This window comes from Canis lupus, chromosome 12 (genome assembly GCF_003254725.2).
Source record: "Canis lupus dingo isolate Sandy chromosome 12, ASM325472v2, whole genome shotgun sequence".
NCBI lineage: Eukaryota > Metazoa > Chordata > Mammalia > Carnivora > Canidae > Canis > Canis lupus.
This window is the reverse complement of record NC_064254.1, coordinates 4,459,602-4,487,143: the sequence shown is the minus strand read 5'-3', so window position 1 is coordinate 4,487,143 and position 27,542 is coordinate 4,459,602. Positions and strand designations below refer to the sequence as shown.

Genomic DNA, 27,542 nt, shown 5'->3' with positions numbered 1-27,542 from the left:
CTCACCTTTCCCTGGGAAATGGGAAATGCTGGAAACAACTCCTTCCCCACAAGACACCACTTGCCCACACCTCCTCTCCCTCTCCTTTGCTCACCCAGACAGTTGTGTCCGTCATGTGCCAGGTGGAATCCATCATAGCAGGTGCATCGGTAATTGCCAGGGATGTTGACACAATCGTGCACACAACCCGCATTATCTTCTCGTTCACACTCATCCACATCTGTGGGCAAAGAGTATCTGAGGCAGCCGGACCCACTAGCATGCTCCCTCACTGTCCTCCCCTGGGCTCAGCCCTGCGGTGGTTTAAATATGTATGTTTGTATGTATATATATTTTCTCTCTGTGTGTATGTGTTTACATAGTTACTTTCATAGCCCATAAACCATTTTGCTATTTTCATCTAAACTTAAGTCATAGGGGTGCTTGGATGGCTCAGTTAGTTAAGCATCTAACTCTTGATTTCATCTCAGGGTCGTGGGATCAAGCCCCATGTCAGCCCCATGTGCAGCCTGCTTAGGATTCTCTTTCTCCCTCTCACTCTGCCTCCTACCACACCACTCTCTCCCTCTCTAAATACATACATACATACATACATATAAATAAACTTAAGTCATAAACATTTTCATAGGTCTCCACCCAGTCTTTCTAATTACCACCTGTACGTGGTTGTAAAATATTCCATTGCATTGCTATATCATAATGTATTCACTCTTTCTTCCTTCCATTTATTTTCTTATCATAAATAATGCATTAAAGAATACCTTTCCCTGTACATTATTTTGTTTCTTTGAATTTCTCTTGAATAAGTCCCTAGGAATTAAATTTCTGGGTCAAAGGGTATAAATACCTTTTCAGATTCTGGCTAGGTCTGACAAAAAAATCACTCTTCAATTTATAATGTCACCAAGAATTAATGAGTGTACCTTGTCCACTAAAGTCTTACCAACATGGAAGGTCATAAATCTAAAATAACATCTCAAGAGTGCTTTAATTTGCATTGCTTTAATTATGAGAGGGGAAGACTGTGTTTGTTTACGGTACGAATTTCCCCTGCGGTGAACTGTCTGTTCTCATCCTATGTGGGAATGGTAGGAGGGTCTAAAGATGGAGGTCCCAATGGCAGGGCACCTCCGGCCTTCATCTCAGGATTTGGATCCCCCTCCCACCCTAGCTGGGAGGCTGTGACTCTTCCCACCAGAGCCTCAGTTGGCCTCTGTGGTGCCCTCTCTGAGAAAAAACAGCCTCCCCTCCCAAGCCTCTTCCTCCTGCCGGTGGCAGGGATTGCAGGCCTTGGTGTGGCACTGATTTCCCCTCTCAGGCAGGTCCCCCTCCCCAGCACCCTCCCAGCTCACCTTTGCAGTGTTTCCCATCCCCCGTGTAGCCAGACTTGCAGATGCACTTGTAGGACCGCGGGGTGTTCTGGCAGAGAGCATCAATGTGGCAGCTATCGGTCCCCTCCACACATTCATCCACATCTGGCAGGGGCAGAGGGGGCACATGAGACCGTCAGCACACTCCACAGGTGCCTTGAAGGTGGTTCCCCAAGGGCAAAATCCTCTCTCCTCTAAAATAGACACAGTGACCCTTCCAGAGACAGATGATCGTCCACACCCTCCTGATTTCACAGTGGGTCGACTCTGTAATTTCAGGAATTCAGAAAGAACCCCCACTCCCCTCAGAAATACTTAATCCACAGTGACAGCTAAAATTCCATCATTTGAAACACTCTGATTTAAAAACAAAAACCCTTAGGTAGCACACTTACCTTTATTAGAAATATTCAATTCAGTGTGAATTAGTTCACCTCTCTTATGAGTAGGCTTAGAAGGGGGCTGGGTGGGAGGAAGAGAAGAAGCACAGGGACAGTGGCCTCTGAGAAAGCGGCAGGGTCCAGTGGCCCTTAGTAATTGAAGGAGGAAGAAACAGAGGAGACAGGGCACCTGAGAAATCCTCATCTGCCTCACAGTTCTGCTTGAGACCAGGCCTGCTCCCACTTGCCCACTAAGGCGCCAAGAATCTTTAAAGGAAAGAAGTTCCATCCTAGAAGATTTCCCTCGGCCTCTGTGCTGTCAATAGCAGAGAGACCAGGACCTGGCAGGGGCTGGTACCAGCAACCTGAAGCCTGATCAGTGGAGCCCTTTGGCTCTCCAGCTGACTCAGGCTCATTCAGCCCGCCACCTTGAACTCTTCTATCTAACCCAGGGTACTCATCTCACTCCTGGCTTTCGCTCTGACACAAGGTGCTCTTCCCAGAGCTATGCTAAACGAAGAGGCCAGCCAAGATCTAGCAAAAAAGAGAATGGTTCTCCAAGGACATAACAGAGAGAATCATTTATCATCTTTGGGCAAAAGATTCCAACTTCTGTGGCAGTGTTATGGTATGCATAGAGCAGAACTAAAATATGGCAACATGTTACATTCGGTTGAAAATTGTTCTACAGGGTGTATTTGTGGAAGGTACTATGATGAAGGCTGTGGAGGCTCCGAGGTGACTCAGCCCAGCCTAAAGGAGAGACCAGTAACATGAGGTAGGGTGTGGTTGAGAGTCACAGAGACATTAGAGATAAGGTGACAGGGTCCTCAACCCTGGCTACACATCATCAGAGTTAACTCCCCTTGGAGATGCCCAGACCCATCCCCAGAGGTCTTAGTCAACAAGCCCACAGTATTTTTCAAAAGCTCCCCAGTGAGTCTAACGTGCAGCCAGGACTGAGAATCTCTGTGAAAAGGAACATCAGAGGAGGAAGAAGCTACTTCTAGCTGTGAACTGGGGAACCCAAGTGTATAAGTAGCAACCTGCCAATAAAGGAATGGTATTTGCGATCAAGAGAAGAGGATTGCAGAGTTGCCTGGCTTTTGTGAAAATGCAGATTCTCAGGCCTTATCACCAAGCTATGGAATCCAAATCCTAAAGGTGCTTGATTTTTACTGAATATGAATGAACAAGTGGACCAGGAATCACTCCAACTTAGACACCCGTGAATCATTGCTTGAAATAGTTCATTGTCCTCTGCTTCCCTATTTCAAGAAGTACTTCGGGGGCAGGACCAAAGCTTCGTGGGGTGAAGAGAACGGAAATTTGGAAGAGTGCCCCCCAAATCCTGCCTCCAATCTTCTGGGCTTCTATTCAGCTCTGCACTCTACTTTCTCTCTTTGACTCCTCTGTGGCAGTCCGCCATGCCCAACTGCTGTAACTCACACTTACTCTCCACCTCAGGCTCTACAATCATGGTGTCTACCTGCTGGCCCACTCTGGGAATTCATCCGCAGATGAAAGAACAGAGAAGGCGGGCATGAAGACTAGTTCATGAGAGAAGGCAAGAAGGATAATAGATAGTAGATAGAGGCTGTGTGGAGTATCAGTAGGCCCAACTAATGGAGTATCCCTTATGAACTCTGAGAGCAGTGCTCCAATAGAACTCCCTATGATGTCGGAAATGCTCTCCATTAGTGGTAGCCATTAGCCAAGTTTGGCCACTGAGCACTTGGCCTAGTGCATTAAGTGGCCATTTAAATTTAAATTAATTTAAAATTCAGTTGCTCAGTTGCACTAGGCCAAACGCTCAGTGGCCGTACGTGGCTAATGGCTACCACTAATGGAGAGCACTTCAGACATCACAGGAAGTTCTTTAAAAAAAAAAAAAGATTTTATTTATTTATTCATGAGAGACACACAGAGAGAGGCAGAGACACAGGCAAAGGAAGAAGCAGGCTCCCTGCGGGGAGCCCGATATGGGACTCGATCCTAGGACCCCAGGATCATGACCTGAGCCAAAGGCAGACAGATGCTCAACCACTGAGCCACCCAGGCATCCCAATCACAGGAAGTTCTATTGGAGCACTGCTCTTGGAGTTCATAAGGGATGCTCCTAGGCCTGGATGGACCAAAAAACTTCCTAAGGCGTGGGATTCAAGTTGAGTTTTAGAGACTGGCTAAGCATTTGACTGTCAGAAGAGAAAAGAGGTAATTTCAAGTGTGGCTAAACGCATTAAGACAAGGTATCCAGAGGTCCCAGTCCTTATTCTCTGTCCCCACATTTATATCCACGCCCTGTGAGTCTTTGAGGCTGGCATGGGGCATTGGACAATCCCAGTGACTAATAATCATCCTGTCCATCCTGCTTTGAGCCCTCTCTGTCTCTCGCCATCCCTTACCCAGCAGCCAGTAGGGCAATTTGGAAACCCATCAGCAAGCCTTTCCTCTAGGCCATCTCCGAGGAACAGGCCTGTCTCACAATTACTGGGTGCTTCGCTTGAGTCTACACCAGACTATCTGGGCTCTCAATTCTTTGCTTTGCCTCCACCTCAATGCTTGCTAGTACCTGAGTGCCACTGATGCTGATGGCAGCAAACCCAGGCTTCCTGGCAGAACCTTTAGACCCTTCCAACAGCTGGGCTCTTCCCACCATCCTACCCACTCCCTCACCTCCCACTCATGGTTCTTATCCCTCTCCAGCCAAGAGTCTCAGCTCTGAAAGTCTTTATCTCTTACCTCCTCCCTCTACAACATCTAAGCATTCTCCCCCCTGTGCAAGCATTCACACACATCTCATTCTTCACATGTGAGACACAGTCTTCTCTTTTCTAGCCACACTGTTCCTGGCTTCCCAAATCTGGCTCAGAATTGTCTCCCCCAAAGCTCTTCCTGCTAAGCCCTATTCCTTAAGAGTTCCTGGTCCCAGGGGACTCAGCCTACCTCTGCTCACTTGCTGCCATTGCTGAGTCGCTCTGCTAATGCTCCTGTGTGGCATGGTCAGCTTTCCTCACTTGGCTGGTCACCACCAAGGACGGGACCCTTCAACCATTTGAATGGAATCTTTTGAATCAGTTCAGGCCTAAAGCAGAGCTCTGAGGGGCTACTGGTGACTCAGTCAGTTTGCTTCCAACTCTTAATTGAGGTTCAGGTCGTGATCTCAGGGTTGTGAGATCAAGCCCTGCATCAGGTTCCACACTGGGCATGGAGCTCTGCTTGAGATTCTCTCCCTCTGTCCCTCCCCTTCTCTAAAAATAAACAAAACAGAGCTCTGAAAAAGGACCCTAAATTATATCCAGTGTCTCTTCCTTTTGCCAGTTCATTCTTTCAGAGCACCCTTCCACCACATCTGCCCACCCAGAATTGTCCATTCGGTGATCCCTTCAATACCCATAGGCATAGTCTCATCATAGCTCTCAGGGAGCAAGTATTTACTACTGGCCTGACAAACAAGTTGATGCTAGTTGGACATGGATTGGTCTAGACTGGTGGTTCTCAACTCTGGCTGCACACTGGGATTCCCTGGGGGCCTTTAAAAAAAATGTGGATGTCTAGGCACTCTCCTAGACCGGCTGCATCAGGACCTCGAGGGTGAGGTTGGGCTGGGCTGTGGTCTGTCTTCCTTTCCCATCTCAAATAATGTGAACAGACCATTTGCCTGAGCTGGGAAGCAAGCTGACAGAGTGTCTGAGAAAACAGATTCTGGAGTGGTACCGTGTCAGTGCAAATGCCAGCTCCACCCGTGTCCATGTGGTCCTGGGCCAGCCTCTGAACTTACCTGCTCCCTCCTCTGTAAACACATTTAGTAATAATAGCACCTCCTCATGGGGCTGCTGTGAGTATCAGATGAGTTAATACTTATCAAGTACTTAGCAGTGCAGGCATACAGTATGTGCTCAAAAAGGTCTGCTATTTTTATTCCTTCTCCAACTTTCTCCCCAGTATCATTTCTTAACCCCCAACTCTGCTCCTCCTTTGTTTCATCAAAGGCCCCACTACAGGCCTGGTGTGAGGACGTGCAGCCGCAGGAGAGCATGTGATGGTACAGGGCATGTTGGGGAGATACATACCTGAAGGTACCTTCTCCACTGCCTGCCTACTCCACCACGCTGGGAACTGCCCAAGGAAGAGGGTGAAGTGGGCGAGGGGCCAGCTGGGAACCAAAAAGCTACCCTCCATGATCCTTTGTGAGAGTTATCCTTTTGTGCCTTTATTCCCACCTCAAGTACGTGGCTGGATCAAAAGCTGAATTAGGGGAGGGTGGTGGCTGCCGAGATACCCCAGATGAGTAAGAACCTCCCTGCCTCACCCTCTCTGTCTTGAATGCACTGGTTTGTAACTGCAGTAGCTTTCCCCAGTGCCACCTGACATTTCTTCTGGATTTGCTTCAGTGCCTTGCAGAGCGCTCCTTAAATTCTGCTCAATGCAGGGAGGAAGGCTGGGATGTGGGGGGTGGTGTATAGAGGGTGAGAGGGCAGCCCTGAAAGGGTGGATTATTTGAACATGGGCAGCCCTAAGATTCCCTCCAAGGATGGGGAAGTATACCTCAAAATGGAAGCAGGAGACCCCCCCCCACCCCCCCCCAAGGAAATACTCTGTCTGCTCCAGAATTTTGCTCTGGTCCAACTCAGGAATAACAACAAATGGAAATGCAGAATGCAGGCTGCAGATAAGCAGGCACCCCTAGGGAGAGTCCACCTCACTTTTACATTACCACCGTAGTGTCCCTATCATTCAGTGTCTGGGTGGCGGGGGAGTTGTGGGCAGATTTGCTGGGTCCAGTGAGAAGGTCCAAAGCAGCCTGCCTGGTGTCCTAATGGCCCCTATGACATCCTTCCTGCCCAAGCCAGGTTACCCCAGGGTGTTTGGGCTGAGTGCAGGCTCTCTGATTGCCTGGCCAATCACAGTCTTGTAATGCCTATTACATGCTGCTTGTGCATTATTTAACTTTTAGGTCACATGTATTATCTCCCTCTTGAAACCTCCCTGAGGCCAGGGCTTCTGATAATCTTTGAAACCCACATAGCAGCTAGGGGCTGAGAACATGCATTCAGGCATTCAACACAAAGTTACTGAGCATTTGCAACATGCCAAACACTGTGCTAGGAGCTGGGCATCCAGCAATGAACAAGATATAAATGACAGACAGGAGGATGGGTTGATGGGTGAGTAGATGAGGTCCACATTTGTGTCATCTTCTCCGTTCTCTGTTACCACAAGGAAAAAGCTTTTTATTTTCCTGTGACCCCACGGTTGTTCTAGGTGGAGCACAGTCCTAGGAAATTTAGTCTTAAATTAAGGGTAGGGGGATAGGAAACTCAGGGAAAATAAGAGACCCACTTAAACACATCTATTTGGTGATGCTGAGGCCAGAAGAGACTGGGACCAATGAATCGAGGGTAGGATTCCTAGGGAATTCTGTAGGATCCATAGGCTCCCAGGGGCTTCAGATATTATCTGGAGCTGCTCAGGCATCTCTTTGGAGCATCTTTGTCCAATAGATGTTCCCCAGCCTCAGTGCTAACTAGCACGGGATGACAGGGCCCCAGAGTCCACTTGACACCAGCATACCATTGCTGCTTCTGGTCCGTTTACTTATCCTTTCCTCCATGTTGCCTCCCACACATAAGTAACATCCAAAGTAGGACCAGCCCGGGCTTTGGCCATGACACCTTAACCTGCATATGTGTGCATGTGCTCTACCTCTAGATCAAAAGGGCAACCAGGGAAACTGGTAGAGCCTGGCTTCCCAGCTCTGGCTCCTCAGGCTGTCTTCCCAATCTGGAACTGGGATGCGACTCTGTGACCTCAGCTGGAGCCAGGGCCCATCCTCGGCCTGGACAAAGCATAGGCAGGACTAAGGAATGCCTGGAGAGAATCCAGGAAACCACACAAATGACCCCAAGGAGAGGACACAGAGCACTTGCTTCTTTTGTAAAAAAAAGGACCCTTCCTATTATATATAAGCTGAGCCAGCCTGACTGTAGAGTGACCAGAGGTGACCGGAGGGGAGCAGGGCTGAACCTGAGAGTCTTGTCACCCATTCAGAGGCCTTTAGAGGATGGGTAGGAAGGAAAGAACAGAGCACTAGAAAGACAGGGGCAGGGAGGCAGGCAGTGGGCCAAGGCAAGCTCCAGCTTCATGATTATCAGCCTTCTCTCTTTATATTGATGGAGAAAATGACAGCATGAATGACGATGATATCAGATGGTGCATAATTATGTGCATAGAGCCTTGACGCAGGCTATTTCGCATGGTCCTCACATGGTCCTGTCTCTCACGACACAGACGGGGAACAAGCCCAGAGAGGATAAGAGTGAACAGCTTGTGCAGAGCCAGACCCTGGGTCTCCTGACTCCCAGTCCAGTGCTTAGTCACTACGCATTATGGTCCATAAACACCCGAGGGAGGAATCCCCGCCTTAGTCGTTGTTGTGCACCCCACCACCCCAACTCAGTGCAAAGCACAGGCATGAAGCAAGCATTCGATACGTAACCAGGGAATGTCTTGGAGCTGCCATTTGGATGTTCCTGTTGGGAGACCAGCTTTGGGCATGGGGGTAGCTGGAAGGAGGGCAGCGCAGAGTGGCAGGCAGGAAAAGGAGGGCAGTGCACCAGGGTGGGCACAGACAGAGCTGCAGCGAAGAAGGGGTGGGCAGCAGCCGTGGGCAGGTGTCTCCAACTTGGATTCACTCTGCTGGGCCAAGCAGCTGGTTAGAAACAAAAACAAACACCAGGGATACAGGTTCCTGCTGTTAACAGCTTCAAACCGCCAGAGGAAAAACTCCAAATAAATATAATTAGAAACTTGTAAAAACGTCCTCTCTGTCAACTTGCTCCCCAGGATCTGTCCTTTGAGTTCCCCATTTCTCCCAGGGCCCCCTCCCCCATGCCCACACATCCATCCTGACACTCCACCCTCACCCAGGGATTCCTTCCATCTCTGGCCTTATTCTCGATCTTCCCTCCAGCTCCGGCACCTCCTGCCCAGGTCTCTCCTCAGCTTGTCGCCATCAGGGACCAGATGTGGACAGCCCCTGGCCTGAGGCTCTGAAATCCAAACCCCACAGCTGTCTAGGGCTGCAGTTATAGCCGCAGGGAGACCGTAGTTGAGAGTGAGGGCCACAGCGCCCTATTTAGGAGTCATCTCTTCACCTCTGGGGCCAAACCCAATGGCAACGACAGAACAGTACCTTGGTCTATAAAGGGGAGATGTTTCGGCTGGAGCAAAACACAGAGGGCTAGTCTTGGATCTGAGAATATACGGTATAGGACCAGGGGCTGGGGCCTAGGGGCCCTGCCTAGACAGTATTCAGTTCCTAGAACACAACCACTGCAGCTCAACTTCCCAAAGTTGTTGGGTACACACACATCCACACACAGGCACAGAAACACACACTTGTTTTCCCGGGCGGGGAGGGGGCACTCTAGTTGGGGACACGAAACTATTGAGTACTTTGGGCCCCAGGAAACTGGGGTGGGGGAAGAAAGGATGAGTAGCCAAGTGGCAGGGACACGCTCAGTCCAGGGATGGTGTTACTGGCAAACTCTAAATGCATAACATTATCAATATTTTATCCCTAATGAGAAGAGAAAACAATCAGGGAAACTAAGCAGATGGGGAGAAGAGGGCCTGAGTGTCAGGCGAGAAGGCCTGAGAAGGTCTGGGGACAGGACTGAGCCTTGCTGTGGTGTCTTCTGTCTTCTAGCAGGAAGGATTTTGATAAGATGTGCAGAACCTCAGAGCTGAATACTCTAGCCCATTTACAAGGGAGGAAGGGAATTTCAGTTTTTCCCTCAAAGGCCCCAGTCCTCAGGCTCTGCATCTACCTAACCCCACTGGCACTAACTGCCCTACCACATGCTACGTCGGGCTGGCAGTATAGGGCACAGGAGGAGAGTGGCCAGTCTGGTGACAGAGGGGCCACTGGGGAAGAGGAGAGGGTCTATGTCCCCTCTTCACCCAGGTGCCTATGTCCTCAACCCTGCAGACGTCACTGGGTTGGCAGCCGTATCACTTCTCCCCCCAGGGCCCAGCAGACTCCTGTCTTATAACTAACTGAGCCTGAAGAAGCTGTCCCCAGGTCTGGGCCTCTTGCGGGCACTGCCAGCCTCAGAGCAGCTCTGCAGTTTCCAGCCCTGACAGGGACTCTTTCTTGCAAGTGGTCATGTGCTAGGGGTACAGGGACGTCAAAGGAGGCCCACACCCTGACAAGCGGGGACAGGAGCCCGGGGCAGGGACTGGGGTGAGCTCAGGCAGCAAGCTCCTCCAGCTCCATCTTCACAAGAGTGTCTGAAACCATCCATTCCCTTCCCCCACTCTCAATCGAAGGCACCAGACCAAGCCATTCCATTTCTTTACTTCTCCAACGAAAACAAAATGCACATTTCCCTGCTTCCTTTTTCCTCTCACCAGAGCACTGTGCACGCACACACGCACGGATGGACGGACACACACACACACACACACACACACACACACACCCTGAGTCATGCACACGCACGCTTGCATGCCCCAGTGAATGCACACCTCGCATTCCCAAACTCACACCCAGGGCCGGCTCCTTTTACAACAGGTCTCAGCCGCTCACATCTCAAACCGGTTCTCATGCTCTCGGATTCCTGAAGGTTTCAGAAAACAATCTCATTTAGGGGTGGCTAATAACTTTCTTTTCTGTCCGCCTGTAGTAATTCTGGCCTTGGTCGGTGTCTTCTGCTCCCCTCTCTCTCATTCCACCCTGCAGAGACTCAAGGAGATGAGGGGTGAGAAGTGAAGAAGTCCTCCCCTGGCCCCAGGCTTCCCCCCCACCTCCCCGGGGGACATGTCACTGAGAGAAGAGAGGTCAAAGGGATTCCTGAGGAATTTCTAAGCAGTCCACCCCCCTTCTCCACCCTTCTGGAAAAATGGAGGGGGGTGGTGGTGGTGGTGGAGAGACAGGCTTAGAAGCAACTGATTGAAGATCAGGCTCCAAGAGTGGGGACTGACTTGCTTTCTCTCTCTCCCAGTGTGGCCTGGATGGGGCACAGGCAATAGCCGGCTGCCCACGGGGCCACCCTCACCCGCTGACACGGTTATGGTTTTCATTTCATATTTTGGAGGGAGGGGCTAGGAGGAACAGTCCCCTCACTGTAAGAGCTGGCCACAGGAGCCCAGGGAAGCGGGGAGGAAAGGAAACAGCCACATTAAAGAGGAAGAGAGGGGTGGGGGAAAGAAAGAGAGAGACACACATACACCCAGACAGAGACCCAGAGAGACGCACGGAGACAGAGAGACACTGTTTGCCACCAGATGAACGGGCTCAGTCCTGGGGATGGTGTTACTGGGAAACTCTAAATACGCGACTTTATCAACATTTTATCCCTAATGAGAAGAGAAAACAACCAGGTAAACTAAGCGGCCAGGCTGGCTCTCCCTGAGCCCGCCCTGGGGACAAGTTTTCCCCGGGAGGCCAGGAGACCTTTTCATTCAGCTGTAACCTGAGCCCTAAGCAAGGATTAGGTCTTTTTTAACCACTGCTGCACACACACACCCCCTCCCCAAAAAAAGCAAAGCAAATTAATGCTTTTAAGTTAACAATTATCTTGGTTATCCAGTCTGTCTACTTTAAAATACACAGACGGGCACTTGAAAAACACTCAAAACCATGTACCCTCATGCTCACTCATTCCCAGTCACACGCGCTTACCCACCCATTCGTCCACCACAGTTTTCAGACACTAAAATGTACATCTCTAGGCTTAATGACCAAGTCACAATAGACATAGACACCCAGCTATATCACCTGTGGGTGATCGTGGTGAACCTCACCCCACACACACACTTGCACACTCAGGGCTCCCCTCCTTGTCCCTCTCCTCCTCCCTATCCCTTTCCACTTTAGTTCTTTGGTGGGATGGAGTCTTTGGGGAAAAGGCACTGAAATATAGTAACCATACTATATATACACACACACTATACCCAGAGGTATAATAACCACACAAGACATTTACCAAGGGTATTTGTAATATAAAGAGACCCACCAGAGCTTTATTTAAAAGCATGTGGCATTAAAGGCACACCTCCTGGCACTGGGGATACCTAGGAGGTATGTCTGGGAGCAAGGAGTGTCTGCAGTACTCCGCTGTGTGCCCCGTCAGTACTTGGCTTTCCGGCGGCACTGGTCTGTAGGTTTGGGTGCGGAAACATCCCTCTAACCCAAAAGACCTGTCATTAGCCAATCTTTGGCAGCCCCGGTTGGTATATTTCCTGAACAGCAGCATCACAGGGAGCTGAAATAACAGGCTATTATTCTATGCCAGGTTAGACTCAAGGGTCAGAAGGAAAGAAGACACACAGCTAACTGTGGCCCAGTCAGCGCAGGTGTGGCCTGAATATAAGTAGTGGATGCAACTATTAGGATGTTAAGTTCCCTGAGGGCAGGGGCCTCTACTCCGGCTGCATCTCCCTAGCCCTCCACAGCGTTTAGCAGGGTGTCTGATGAAAGAGGGAGCCCTGGAGCACCGTGGAGGGATTTTTTTTTCCCTGTGGAGGGATCTTGAGTCTTCTGTCCCTAAAGGATGAGCTGACCTCCCCTTGGCACCTGTCCCTTGTAGGAGTCTCCATCAGCCCTGGGAACCTCCCTGGATATACTGTTTGCTCCCCCTCTTGCCCCCAGCCCCCCGGTCTCACTAGGGCCACTACAGACACTGGCTCCAACTTGAAAGAGGCCCTTATCTTGTCTCTAGATTACTGAATGAAATCTGTTCCTTCCTTCAGACTAAACTCCCCAGCTAATTCTATGTTATGAGTAAGTCAGCACACACTACAAAAGCCAGCTTTGTTTATGAAAACACAAGCAAATCCACAGTGCAAGAGGGGCTGCTCCCAGGCTGGGGGTGGCAGTGGTAGTGGGCTGTCTGGAGCCAGGACCGGAGAAGAGGCAGTTTGGGATTGCCAGGGGGTGGGGGTGAGCTCTGGTATGTGACAGCTGCGGATCTCCACCACTTGGGCTCCGTTAAAGGGCAGGTTGGAGGAAGGAGGTAGCTGAAGAGGCAGTGTTGGTACAGCACCTTCCTTTCACCCGGAGTGGGAGCCCATCCAGTACGCAAGAGCAGCCTAAGAGCCAGGCGGGCGCTCAGGCTCCAGGATACAGCAACCTGACTGCTGGGGGCTCAGGCTTCCCCAGTGCCCAAGTTCAACTTTCCCTTCTGGCTCAGCCACTTCCACACCCTAGCTTGGCTTCAGGAGCCCCTGGGACAATAGGCAGAATCAGATCCTCCTCAGCGAAGGCTTGTCGGGAAGAATTTTCTTTTTGTCCATATAAATCTCTTCCTGGGTGAGGACATGATGGGGGAAGGGTGCAACAAGAGGTCAACGGGGAGGGGAGGCTGTCCCCAAGAGAACTGTAGCCCACCAGCCTGGTTTCTGCCAGCAGAGCCTCGGACCCGCCCGGCAGCGAGCCTGGGGTCAGGGATGGGGGCCGCAGGGCCTCCCTGGCTCGCTCTCTAATTCCTAGAGGGGCCTGTCAGAGCTCCCTGGCCTGGAATTTTACTTTGTTATTTTAATGCAATTCTGACCTGGATTTAAATGGAATTGGAAACCCGAGGCCTTAATAAATAAATATTATGATAAGAAATGAAAGCCATGCAAGAGGAAAGAGATTTCCCCCCAAAGAGGCAGAAAAGCGACATTCTTGCTGGGAGCCAGTCAGAAATCTTTCTTCTCTTCTTCAGCCCCCTACCTTCCAGTGAGAGACGAGCTGGTCTTTCGAGGAAAGATCCTATTTTTCTTTAACATTTTTCTACTGATAAGACAACAACTGGGAAATTTTGTCTGACTCCGCGTGAGGGTTGGGGCGGGGGGGGGGGTGGGGTGAAGGGAAGAGATACACGGCGTGGCTCGAAAGTCTCATTCTCTCCGTCTCTCCAGGCCACAGCTCAAAAGTTTCTGGCAATGTCTGAGAGAAGAGAAGATTCTCTCTCGTACTTTTGGAAGACAAGAAGTCTTTCGAAGATGCTGGGGGTGGCCCAGAAGGCGGGCGGAGAATGCTGAGGTGCGTGGCGACTTCTGCCCCGGGGGTGGGGGGTGGGGGGTGGGGGCAGACGTCTCACTGCTCGGGGTCGCTCCCGGCCCCTCCAGCCTCGCGGCCAGGACGCGGCGCCCCGAGGCCCGGGCCCCCCGAGGTCCGGGCCCCCCGACCGGGGCCCCGCACGGCGCCGGGCTCTGACAGCCGCACGCCCCCGGCACCTGCCCGGCCCCGCGGACACCGCGCGCCCGCCCTGGGGCCCCGCCGCCCGGCCGCCCCGCCGCCCCGCCGCCCCGCCGCCCCGCCGCCGCGCGCCCCTCCTGCCTTACCTTGCGCGGCTCTGCTGTGCTGCGCGGCGCGGGCGTGGACCAGCAGGACCAGCAGGCAGAGCCCGGGCACGCGCCCCGAGCCCATGGCTGGAGCCGCGGGCGGCCGGGCGGCCCGGGCTGGGGTCGCAGCCCCGCGAGGGCGGAAGCCGGCCGGGCCCCGCGCGCGGGAGGGGAGGGGAGAGGAGGGCAGGGCAGGGGGCGCCCCGCCGGGCCCGGGCCGGGGGCTGCGGGCGCGGGGCTGCGAGGGCGCGGCGCCCTCGGCGGGAGGCTCCCGGTGCCGCCGGCTTCTCCCGGCCCGACGCGGGGAGAGCGGCGCGGAGGGCGCGACGAGGCTGGGGGCGCCGGGCGCCGCGGACGGAGGGGAGCCCCCGCCGTGTCCGAGCCGGGCTCAGCGGGCGGCGGCGGCGGGGCTGCTCCGTCCAATCCTCCCCAACTCCCGGCTTCGCCCGGAGAGAGCTGCGGCGGCAGAGCGCGCAGAGCCCGAGCGAGGGACCTGAGAAAGGGGAGGGGAAACGCCGCGCCAGAAACACGCCCTTTCTGCCTCTCTTTCTTCCTCTCTCGCTCCTTCTCCGCGTCTCGGGCTCCGTCTCTTTTTCTTCGCCTTTCTCCTCCTCCTCCTCCTCTTTCTCCTCCTCTCCTCTGCTCCTTTTCGTTTTCTTCCTCCTCCCCCCCCCCTCCTCCACCACCTCCTTTTTCGTGCCCCTTTTTTCTTTCAAATGGGGCCTCGGCGCGGCGGCCGCTCCCCCTGCGCGCCCGGGCGCGGCGGCCCCCTCCCCAGGCTGCCGGGCCGCTGCCTGCAGGAATTTACAATCCGGCGCTGGGGGAGCGGGCCCGGTCTCCATGGAGACGGCTTCCCCGGGAGCAGGGAGGTCAGGCGCAGACCGCGCACAATCAATGGATCAATGCAAGCCCCGCTCGGCTCCAGACCAAACAGCACCCGGCTCCGGCTCGTCCTCTCTCCCCGCCGAAAGAGCGGGGAAGCTAGGGTGCGCCCCCCGCGCTCGCACGAGCTGGGGGCCGCGCGACGCAGGTTTGCACGCACACCTCTGCCCCGAGACAAAGAGAGCTCGGGGTGTCGGGGAGGCTGGGGCGGACGGAATCGCGCTGGCACCCCGGCCCGCCGGCCGACGCGGCCGGGCACGGGAGATGCGGCCGCACAGGACCAAGAAAGACCGAGAACGGCGCCGACTTCGGGCCGAGCGACTCCCTGCCAACTCTTACCTCCACCCCCCACCCCCCACACACACCCTCTGGTCTCAGTGTTCGATCCTAGTGCCGAGTCCACTTTAATTGAGGACCAAGAAGAAAGTAGTCTTCCGTCAGCTCAAACTGCCAGCCCCAGGGCACACTCCCTTGCAGTTAAGGCCTTGGAGGTAGCCCACTGAGTCACCCTACCCCTACAGAGGTGGTTTTACGGATAAAACTCTCATGCGCTCGGCACAGGGGCCAAAGCTAATCCACGGGAATATGCCTATGCGTGTAAATGCAGACACAAAGATCGGCACAACACGCTTCTCCAAACCTGCCCTCACAGCTTCAGGATGTGGCCCCGACAGTCCATTCTGAACGCTTCATATCTCCAACTGTTCAGCAGCAGAGGAGTGATGAATGATATTTGAAAAAAAATATATATATATATATGCAAAGGGTATAAAAGGAAGTGTCTCTGAGCCCTGGACACTGCCTCCTGGATGGATTTACAGCCTGGCATCTTCTCTCCTCTCATCACTAGAGAAAAACCCCTTGAAAAGATAGTGAGGGCTTTCTTGGAGCATGGGGCTTCGTCAGCCTGAGACCATGCCAGGTTCCAGACAGTTATTTCAAAGCCAACTTTCTGCAGCGAAAAGGCAATTGGGACCCAGACTAGCCTCACAAAGCCCTCAGGGTACCCAGGGAGAAAGGGAAATGACCAGAATCATCCTGAAAATAACTCAGTTCTCAGAACCTTGACAGTAGCAGCTCACACCAGGTAGGTGACAGGTGTGATGTGTCAGAGGTCTCCTGAGCCCCCAGGGAGAAGACTTGAGCCCTTCCTTCCCTAGGGATTGAGTAGAAGAGTAGGAGGATGAAAACAGACTCAAGCACTTGGGGTATTTGTCCTGGCTGTGTCATGGGATGAAGATTGCCTTTGGGCAAATCACATCTCAATGGGCCTCTCAGTGCTATCTAGAAAAGAAGAGGATGGATTAGCCGCTTGGCTGAAAGGAGACAATGCCCTTAGGAAGCCTCCGAGAGGAGGTCTTGAGAGCCCCTGCCTGGCATGGTATGGATGATGGTAGGGATGGAAGCACACAGATCACAGGAATGGTGTGGAGGCCACAAAAGTTTGGGTCAAGTGATCTCCCAGGTCCCTTCCTGCTCTGTCACTCTAGGACTCCCTCCCTCCTTCATTCCACTGGCAAACCCCTCCCCTTGAAGCTGCTTTGCCTGCTGCCACCAATTATGTATAGGGCTGGGGGACAAGTGCAAACTTGCCATCCTCTCTGCCCCAAACAAGAGAGTGGTTTTTTTTTTTTTTTTTTTTTTTTTTAAAAAAAAAAAGGAGAAGAAGAAGAGTTGGAGGTTGCCAGATGGTGCTGGATCTACATGGGGTCATAGGGAGAGAGCTGAGGAGTCCCTCCAACGCAGGGAAGGGAGACTGCACCGTGCCTTGCTTTGTCTCTGCCTTGTCTTGGACACTCGTGAGAGCTTCTCTGGGTCCCTAGGGTGGAGGGCACCGGCTCACCCTCTAGACCACAGGGGAGGTGGGAATGAAGGAGTCTGTAGGGGCAGATCTATAGGTCACCTCAGACCCTCTCTCTAGTTCGGTGGTTTCCTGGCCCCCTGAGTGTGGACCTTGCCCTATCATAGCTGCTGAGTCTCTGGGAGGTTCAGTGTCCTTTACTCTGGTTTCCTCTGCCTGCCCCCCTCCATTTTGCCAGCTTTTGCTCTGCTCCTCTAGGACCAGATGAGCTTCCTCCACAACTGGCAGAAGCACAGGTCCCTGCTCTGCTCCCCACCATCCGGTCTGGTTCCAGCCCACCCCCAGCCCTTCTGAGGATTCTGTGGGAACAGAAGCAAGGCTTCTATCACTGGGCACTGTGAATTGAGGGGCCGGTCCCACGACCCTCTGCCCTGTCCACTTCTGCAGGGACTCACAACGGGGTAATGACACAGGAAGATGACAAGGAAGAAATAATGAAATGACTCTTACGAGTGGTATTACAAAAGCAGCAGCATATGCCATACCCTCACTGGCAGGAGCAAAAACGTCCCTGGGTTCTCTGGGCCTCCCACACCCTCTCAGGCCAGGTTTCTTTCAGGTTTCCCTTTCCTTTGGGATTGCTTCTGATGTTCATTTCATTCTAATTTCCCCTGCAAATGTCTAGGGAGAGGACTGGGCTGGGGACCCAGCCTGATCCTGCTTTAGGGATACCTCTGCCAGGGCTTCATCATACTCTGGGACTTCCCCTCCCCTGTCAAGTCTCCTTCCATGAGCCTTTGCTTTTTCTCTCGGCATCTCAGCTTCCCCATCTGTAAAATGGGTCCAGTGACCCTCCTCGATAGGCAGTATATTCTGATGGAGAACACTTATGTGTCAGAATTAGACTACCCCAACGACAATGTTGGGCCCTCCCATTTTCCAGCCATCTATCTATTTCTGCTAGTTATTTCACTTCTCTGAGCCTCAGCTGCCTCATCTACAGAATGGGTATGGTCACATAACCTCAAAGGTGGGGATGCATCCCTGCCTAACTACATGGGTTTGAGAGTAAAAGAAACCCTGCGGTTCCAATCTCAGCTCTGTTGGGGCACCTGGGTGGCTCAGTTAGTTAAGCATCCGACTCTGATTTCAGCTCAGGTCATGATCTTAGGGTTGTGAGACTGAGTCCAGAGTAGGGCTCTGTGCTGGGTGTGGAGCCCGCTTAAGATTCTCTCTCTCCCTCTCCCTCTGCCCCCACTCCCACTCATGTTCTCTCTCTCTCTCAAAAAAAAGCAAATCTCAGCTCTGTTAATTTTCTAGCTGTGTGACTTCAGGTAGGTCATTTAATCTCAGTGAGCTTCAGTTTTGTCTTCTGACAAAGGGAATAGAAATGCCCACCTCGAAATTATATGGCATTAATTACATGAAGCAACGAACAGAAAGCCTCTGGCACATAGTAGGCATTCAGTAGGCGGTAGCTACTGCTGTTATTTTGACTGCTTCTCAGAAAGAACAAAGGCCACAGTGCTTGATAGTAAAGGTATCATAGTGCCTGGGAAGAAGCAGTCTTGTCCTGGGCCAGACTTTGATGCCGCTGAGCATGAGTACAACAAACTGGGCTCAGTTCTCACCACCTTCCAATAGGTTCTGTGCATTATCCTTTCTTACTGGGAGGTTTCCAGAAGTGCAGTGCATTCAAACTCACCGCACTTGTCAGCAGCATTTTCAAGTTGGAGAGTAGAAGGAAGTGCACCTGCCAGGGAGGGTAGTTCATTCCAGAATCCCGCTTTCCCTATGCCCTTGCACCTCCTACCTTGCGTGAAGAAAACCCAGACACTCAGACCAATTAGAGCTCATAGCTACTGTTTACTGAGTGCTTTTCTATGTGTGCCAGGCACTGTAGCAGGCATTCCAGCAAGCCTATCAGGCAAGAATCATTATATTCATTCTGTTGATGAGAAAAACCGAGGCTCAAGTAGGTCAACCTGCCCAGATGACCAACTAAGAAGAGAAAAAGCCAGGACTTGGGCCTGGACTTGACTCTGAAGCTTGTGTACCCCCTCCATTCTCTATGCTGCCTCCTCTGAATCCACAGAGTCCTAACACATTCTGGCCACTGTTACAGTTTAATCATTTGGGACAGGCTGAGTGAGAGTCACAGACCAGTCCCTTCACACATAAGAGGGAATAGGGCAGTCATCTTGTTCTGGAGGATCATGTAGGAGTACAACTTCAAAAGGCTTGAGCCATCGGGGCTCCTGAGTGGCACAGTCGGTTAAGCAGCTGACTCTTGGTTTGATCTCGGGGTCATGGTCTTAGGATTGTGAGATCAAGCCCTTCATCCAGCTTCATGCTCAGCGTGGAGTCTGCTTAAGACTCTCTCTCCTCTCCCACATCAAGTAAATCAATAAATCTTAAAAAAAAAAAAAAAAAGGCTTTAGCTATCACATTTGTCTGATGAGAACATAGATGTCACACAAATTTAAGAGACAAAGCTAGAAGCAGAATCCATGTCTTCCCTGACTTCTGACTCATGGATGAGTGCTCCTTAGCCTAGTACCCTCAGAGTTGCCAGTCCCACCTCTTCTAATTCTCACTCTTCCTTTTCCTGATAATTTGATCAGTCATGCATCCTTCTATCAAGTGGAATATGGTACTTATAGCATACCCTCTCCCCAATATACATTGTCCTGGGCCCTTTAAGGTGTGCAAAAGAAGTAGAAAATGTGATTCCCTACTCAAGAAGATATATCAACATCAGTGCATATCGTTCCAAACCCCTCTGCATCACATGGCAAATCCCCCAAATGCTGGAATCTCACCAGGAAGGCAAGATTTGTATACACAAAACAAAGTTATCTGAATGCAACATCAAGCAATCCAGATGGAAGTGCCATGAAAAGTCAGGAAACAGAAGTCTATCATCCAAGTAGAGACTTCATGGATGAAGAGGGATTTGAGGTGAATCTTGATGACACTTAGAGAGAAATCAATGGATAAGATAGAAATATAAACAAAAATCGGTGGTTGACAGAGAAAAAAAAAGAGAACTCTCAGAATAACAACAACCAAAGAAATGGAAGAAAGGAGGGAGGGATCATATCAGGTCACTGGACATGTTGACCCTGGTCTGTCCTTGTTTCCCACCTATCTGGGATGACTCAGGAGCCATTTGGTCATATAGGCAGAGGATAGGAAGTAATGCTCTCCAAGGTCTGTTCTGGCCCTGGGATTCTAGGACTAACTTGCTCCAAGACCCTCAGTCTTGCCTTTATAAGAGAGGTCTATTTGGGTGGGGAGGCAGTACAGCCTCGTCCAAGCTGCCCAGACCTGTTCCAGTCTCTCTCCTTGGCCCCTTGGCCCCATGTCCACCCAGTCTGTCCTCCCTGCCCACCCCCACACCTGAGTCACTTTGCCACCTGCTTCCTTCCCACCTGCTCCCTGGCTGCTTCCATGAAGGAAACAAAAATACCCAGCCTGCCAAATGGCATTGACACCAATGCCTGGTTCCAGACCCCTCCACATCACGAGGCAAGTCTCCAAACTGCCCTGCGTTTGTGCTCTGTCCCTTTCCACACAGCTGCTCTTCTAAACTTTGGTTTCCCCTCTGCCAGCCTCAGCCCCCTCACTTCTCCCATCAGTACCCTCAACTTCTGTTTCACGGAGAGGGCATTGAACATCCTGTCCCCCAGCCCCCTCTTCCTTCCATTGCTGGGAGAGGGGTCCCTCCTCTTGGCCAAGGCCAACCCCACATACACGTGCAAGGATCCCATCTTGTCTTGGCCCTACGGTGAGCTAGAGCTATCTCCTCCCTCTCCTGAATCCCTGACCTCAGCTCCTTCTCCTACAAACCCAGAACAACCCGCAGCATCCTACGGTAGCAGTAGACAACAAACTTCCCCAGACCCTGCTGCGAGCACACCTGCTCTTCATCTCCACTTCGTTGCTTCCCTTAACCCCTCACCCTAGGGCAGTCTGTCCCAGGGCTCCCAACACACACCTGCTGGGGGCCCAGTGACTTCCACGTTTCCCTATCTGGGGCTGCCTGCCAGTCGTTATCTAGCCTGACCTCCTTGCGTCATCAGAAGCCTCTGAACATTTTTCTTTTCCTTCTTGGAGCCCTTTCTCTTCCCAGATCCCCCACTGGCATCTTAAGTGTTTCCAGCTTGGATTTTTCTCAGTTCTCATACTACATGACCTCCCTGGGGACTCTCACCCAGTGACAGCGAGGGTGGCGGAAAGAATACTGGCTTTGTGGTCAGAGGGTTCTAAGTTTAAATCCCAGCCCATCAGTGGGTGAGTTTGATCAAGTTTCTTCACATCTCTGAGCTTCAACTTCTTCATCCAGCAAATGAGGAGAGGAAGATAAAATTCTGACGTTGCAGGTTGAGGAGATTCATTTGAGCTGCCAGGACTCGGCCTTTGTACCCCTAATTTTTACTGGCCCATTAATGAGATCAGATGCTCTGGGCTGACCAGGAATATCTGGTACTGTGGTCCCAACAAGCCACATTGGGTCAAGTCTCAGGTGGCCTGTTGATTCCAAATTAGCCTAAAAACAGCCCCTGTTGCCTTTCCTCTCTTTTTGCTTCCCTACCTCCAAACCCAGTTTTATAGTAGGTACAGTGGGCATATGGGAAGGCTTCAGAAGTTAGGGAGATGCTTTCCCAGCCCCGTTAGAGTGTGTCTCAACCCACTGATGGAGTAGTTTCCCTAGTAAGAACTCCAGTTCCTTTGGGTTAAGGGCTTTATTCCCCATTAAGATGGAAATACAGATCCTTGTTAGTCATTCACACGTTGGTGCGAATTAGTTCCTTCAGGATCTCCTAAATTGTCAATAAACTTTTGCCTTCAGTATTCATTTTCCCAGAGAGAGGTTTTCTACAGCTTTCTTCAAAGTTGCCATGACACAAACCACACCCCCCCCTCAAAAAAAAGTAAAAAAAAAACACCCTCCATAGAAATGGAAGAAGAATGGTCCATAACTGGAACACAAGACAAACTCTCTTGTCATCTGCTTGGCCAACCCCACCCCTGAGGAGGTACCAGTCTCTTCCTCCTTTGAAGACATATTCTCTAGACCTCCCATTATCAGTACAGCTCAATCATGCCTGTCCTAAACCTTTTTTTTTTTTTTAAGATTTTATTTATTCATTCATGAGAGACACAGAGAAACAGGAAGAGACACAGGCAGAGGGAGAAGCAGGCTCCATGCAGGGAGCCCGGTGTGGGACTCGATCCCAGGACCACGGGATCACGACTCCAGCTGAAGGCAGATGCTCAACTGCTGAGCCAGCCAGGCTTCCCTGTCCTAAATCTTAAAACCAACCTCAAGTTGGGGGACTGGGACAAGAGGAGAGCCCTTAACACTATGTTGATTTTCATGGTGAGGCTGTGATGACAGGCTTGCATGCCTGTGTAAATACCCATGAGCTCTCTGTAAAGTGCCAGGCATTGAGTGCTGTCAGTGCCCAGATTCTCTGCAGCCCTGTGCAGGCCTGGCATTCGCGAGGTCAGAGAGGAGGGGAATACTGAGCTGGCAGCAGCTGTCATGATGAGATCTCGGCTGTGACCATGGAGGGAGAGGGTACAGTGTGAGCAAGTCTCTGTAATCCCTTGTCCTCTCTGACAGAGGAGGTGGCCCGTGTGCAGTGATACCTCCAAAGGGTGCCTCCTCTGCTCAGCTAGTCTGATCATGCTGATGGCTCATGGAAGGCATCGTCACCGGAAGGCCCCTGTTAAAATGCAAAGGGGCCAAAAAGTTGCCCCTGAGAGTCTCTTCACCCAGCAGCCAGAGTCATCCAAAAGCAGGTTTCACAACCTCAGCACTCTGGATATTTGTGGTGGGAGGCCTGCGCACTGTAGGACGTTCCTCGGCATCCCCTGCCATTACCCAATGCCAGTAGTATACCCTCCCAAGTTGTGACAACCAAAAAAATGTCTCTAGACATTGTCAAGTGTCCCTTCGGAGCCAGGGGCAAAATTGCACCTCCCCCACTCCAGCCCTGTTGAGAATATCTGTGATAAAGTACAAATCAAATCATGTCACCCTTTGATGAAAATCTTGCAAGTTCTTCCTATTAATCTAAGCATGAAATCTAGGTGCTTGGCATGGTCTTTGAGGCCCTTGTAGGCTAGCCTTGCCTCCCTCTCCAGCCTCACCCAAGCCCCTCTGATGCCATCACCCATTGGCCATATAAACCTTTTCGACATACCTAGACAAGCTAAGCTCTTTCTTCGACAGAGTGGAAGATGGGGAGACCTTACAGATTTGAGATATGTTCATACACAGTTATGACAATGCATAAATCTTTGACTTACTGAGTTGCTTACTTTTGCTTTTCCTGTCTCCCTCATAAGAACATAAACTCCATGAGAGCAGGAATCTTGTCTGGTTTGTTCCCTGTTGTATCCCCATCATCATCCATAGTGCCTGCCTCACAGAGTCAGTCCTTAGTAATTATCTGTGGAATGAATTTATGAGGGTGGCAGGAATTTAGAGAGAGAGGATTCTTCTAGAAGGTCAAGGGAAGATTTCTGGGACACACTGAGGCTTAAAGCTTGGATAGGGCGGGTAGAAAGCAGGAAGGACAAAATGTGTTCTGGGTCAGGGCTTAGGGGATAATAATAATAATAATAATTTATGCATTCTTAGCAAAAGCCCAGAGCAAGCACAGTGGCCCAAATGTACTGCAACCGACCCAAGGCACATGCCAGCAACAGAAACTCCTCATGGGGCAGAAGGACAAAAATGTTGTGTGAATATGGTTTTTGGTCTGAGGGGATTCAGGGGTGAAATACTCGACTCCTTTGATGAGGAAGTAGGGAGAGAACTCAGCCAGGTTGGAGTCTTGTGAAATGGGGGCCAAATAAGAGAGAAAGGTTTTGATGGCTGAAAATGGAGTCTGGACTTGGCTGAGCCCCTGAAAAGTAAAGATTATTTCTCTCATGGTATCTAATGTTGATGACTGACTCTGACTGCTCTGATTCCCTTGGGCCCGTGGAACTGATTTTGTGGCCATAAGAGAAGTCAAAGCCCAGGCCAGACAAGTGAGCCTAGACCAGTGTAGAGGGCCCTAGGACCCACACGGAAGAGTCCCGGGGCCTGGTTTCACCTTCCCTCCCTCTCTTGATGTGTGTGGCCTTGCTGCAATGGACCTCCATGTCCTTCTTTTGGAAAACAGAGTTAACAATACCTGCCCCGTTCAGAGGAGAAATGAGGTCATGTTTGTGCAGCATTGTGAGCTCAATGGAAACAATGAATGTATTCTTCTTAACAGTAACAATAATAATCATTACTGCAAATCTAACCAGTAAGTACATCTCCTCAAAGCTGGAGTTGGGCCCCTCAGTAGGATAGCAATTAAAGTTTAAAAAAAAAAAATCTCTAGATGGGGGAATTCTCTGGCCCCATTTTGATCTTTGGGGCTTGCAGAGTTGATATCGCTGTGGGAGGGAGAGAGGCCTGCAGCGATCATTCATTTCACTTCCATTCAGTTGTACTCATTGTATCTCTCTTGTCCTGGAGTTATCCCCAGTGGGTTTTGCAACTTCTCACCCCTCCTGCAGTCCAAGGAGAAAGAGGTCCCCTAGACTCTCCATCTCCACACCACCCAGTGTCCCAATCACTTATGGAAGTGGTGATCTGGCTGTTAAGAGTTCCGCATTTAGGCATCTGGCCACAAACTAGCCTGCAAAGTAGGTGGCCTGTCTGGAGTACTAGAGTCTCTTTTCTACCCATCCCACTAAGTAGGCTGATAATTCCCAAACCAGGCTGTGCATTCAAAGCCCCCAGGAGGGCCGTGGATTCCCAGATGATTCTAATGCAACCTTTTGAATTTGGGAATCACCAGGTTTAGTGAAATGTTAGTTATGAAACGTGTCTACAAGGAGCAGGATGATGCTTACACAAAGGTATTGTTGAAGGTTGGGTCAAACTGGCAGAAAAGCCTCTCTTCTGCCCCAATCCACTAAATGGCAGAAAACCTCCAGAAAAAAAAAAAAGTAACTATCACAGTGTGAAGAAACAAGAGTGAACCGTCAGCATATCAGAAATGTTGGATTCCAAGGGTGCCTGGGTGGCACAGTCGGTTAAGTGCCCGACTCTTGGTTTCAGCTCAGGTCGTGATATCGGGGTCATGGGATTGAGCCCCACATCTGGCTTTGCACTCAACATGGAACCTGCTTGGGATTCTTTCTCTCTCTCTCTCTCTCTCTCTCTCTCTCTTTCAAATAAATAAATAAATCTTTAAAAAAGAGAAGAAAAAGAAATGTTAGATCCCAGAAAGATAAAGAACAAATAGCATCAAAGCCCTAAAGCAATCAAACTAGAGGGAACCACATCCAAACCATGTGAAGGAGAAGACCACTGTGGAAGGAAGAATGGTTTGAGGGCTCCAAGCCTGAGACAGACTCAAAATGACCAGAGGAGGTCCCAGGAATGTTCCTTGCTGCCTTATGACCAGTTGGTAGTCATGGATTTGCCCCGAGATGCTAGGGCTAGAGAGGCAGAGTAATGCTCCCCGTAGCTTCTGACCCCTCTAAGAGAGAAATAGGGAGAAGAGCTGTCAGAGGCTGCTCATCTCACACCCACTCTCAATAACCAGTGACAGGCTACAGTGAACACAAAGCTGGCAAGTAGACGTCCTCAAACACAATGATGAGCAGAACATCAAGAACCACTAAAGAGTTAAGGAAAAATAGAATTATGGTACAGAGAAACTCTAAGCCAGTACTGTCCAATAGAACTTTCTGGAATGATGGGAGTGCTCTGTAGCCAAGCTGTCCAATATGTAGTCACACACCATATGTGGCTATTGAGCTCTTGAAATGAGGCTGTTGCAACTGAGGAACTGAATTTTTAATTATATTGTGTTTTAATAATTTAAAATCTGTTTGAAAAGATTTTAGTTTTAAGTAATCTTGATGCCCAATGTGGGGCTCAAACTCACAACTGCGAGATCAAGAGTCAAATCTTCTACTGACTGAGCCAGCCAGGTGCACCCAATAATTTAAACTTAAATAGCAAGCTGTATTGGGTAGCATAGCTCTAAGCTTAACATCTAAGAATAAATAAGGATAAGAATAAATAACAACAAAAACCAGTTTAGTTGAAGAATAATTATTATCCACAAGAGATTCCAAGTAATAACCCATTTTAAAAATCAACCGGCAGGGGTATGGGCCTGGCTCAGTTGGAGGAGCCTGTGACTCTTGATCTCAGGTTGTGAGTTTGAGCCCCCTGCTGAGTGTAGAGACTACTTAAAAATGAAATCTTTTTTTTTAAAAAAAGATTTGTATATTTGGGAGGGAGATAGCAGGGGAGAGGGGCAGCGAGAGTCCCAAGCAGAGCTTGATCTCATAACCGTGAGGTCAGGACCTGAGCGAAATCGAGATTCAGTTGCTTAACTGGGTGACCCACTCAGGCATCTTTGAAAATAAAAACTTAAAAAACAGGGCAGCCGGGGTAGCTCAGCGGTTTAGTGCCGCCTTCGGCCCAGGGCATGATCCTGGAGACCTGGGATTGAGTCCCACGTCGGGCTCCCTGCATGGAGCCTGCTTCTCCCTCTACCTGTGTCTCTACCTCTCTGTCTCTCTGTTTCTCATGAATAAATAAATAAAATCTTTAAAAAGAAAACCTTAATAAACAAAGAAACAACCAGTGGTCTTAGAAACTTAAAAATCGATAATCAGATTTTGAAACTCAGTAGATAGTCTGAGTTGAATTTAATGATCTAGTTATTAGGGGAAGCTGAGCTGAAGAAGTCTCCTTAAACACAGTGAAAAGGAGAAAAAGATGGAAAGTCTGAGGGAAAAAGGTAAGACACCTCTGTCTAATACACTTTATAGAAGGCTAGAACTTGGGCAGTCCTGGTGGCTCAGCGGTTTAGTGCCGCCTTCGGCCCAGGGCGTGATCCTGGAGACCCGGGATCGAGTCCTGCATGGGGCTTCCTGTGTGGAGCCTGCTTCTCCCTCTGCCTGTGTCTCTGCCTCTCTGTCTCTGTGTCTTTTGTGAATAAATAAATAAAATATTTGAAAAAAAAAATGACTCCAGAGAATAGAAGAGAGAAAATAATTAAGGAACTAATCAAAGAAAATTTCCCAGTTGTTGAAGAAATTGTTAGATGGAATGTTCCCAGGGGAAAAAAAAAAAACCCACACTGAGACTTATTGTTGTGAAATTTCAGAACAACAATGATAAAGAAAAAAGGCCTAGCAACTTCCAGAGAAAAAGCAGGTCACTAATAAAATAGTATTAAATTGGCATCAGACTGCACGTTAAAAGACAATGGAACACTATCTACAAAGTTCCAAAGGGAAATGAAGTATTCAAGTAGGAAGGGGATGATTAAGACATTTTTTGGTTTGTAAGAAGAAAGTTTACCACCCTCAGATAACTTGAAAGAATTCTTAGAGGAGGTGCTTCAATTAAAAAAAAAATAGTGAATTCAAGAAGAGGAAGACGTGGGATGCTGAAACTATGATGAACAAAGAAACTAATAAAACTTCTAGTGAACTCTGACTAACTATTGAGGCATAATGCAAACATTTCAAAAGCAACAATATGGGGGCGGCTGGCTGGCTCAGTTGGCGGAGCACTCAACTCTCCATCCTGGAGCCATGAGTTCAAGCCCCACGTTGGGCATAGAGCTTACTTTAAAAAATAAATAAATAAAAATAATAACAGTAATATGAAACCACAATCTACTCAGATGATCTCAAGTTGGGAGGTGACAAATGGAGAAAGAGGACACTTAAGTGTGCTAAAGGAAA

General features: G+C 50.3%; 1 protein-coding gene and 1 long non-coding RNA gene across 5 annotated transcripts in view; one reads left to right on the top strand and one right to left on the bottom strand.

The window, feature by feature from the left end:
- The window catches only part of SCUBE3 (signal peptide, CUB domain and EGF like domain containing 3), a 36,946-nt gene extending 22,726 nt beyond the window's left edge, over positions 1-14,220 (bottom strand). For 2 of the 3 annotated variants that reach the window (XM_025418517.3, XM_025418518.3), the window contains exons 1-3: positions 14,087-14,219; positions 1,353-1,475; positions 95-220 (exon numbers count right to left, since the gene is read on the bottom strand). In XM_025418517.3, the coding sequence (XP_025274302.1) occupies positions 95-220; positions 1,353-1,475; positions 14,087-14,171 (334 nt within the window). In that variant the 5' untranslated portion in view covers positions 14,172-14,219. Of the gene's footprint in view, positions 1-94; positions 221-1,352; positions 1,476-14,086 lie in introns of all 3 variants that reach the window. The other variant, XM_025418520.3, reaches the window with a different exon arrangement.
- LOC125752202 (uncharacterized) overlaps positions 1-27,542 on the top strand; it is a 92,708-nt gene that overhangs the window by 28,856 nt on the left and 36,310 nt on the right. For both annotated transcript variants that reach the window (XR_007401111.1, XR_007401112.1), the window contains exon 2: positions 13,661-13,784. This is a non-coding gene — a long non-coding RNA (uncharacterized LOC125752202). The remainder of the gene's footprint in view (positions 1-13,660; positions 13,785-27,542) is intronic.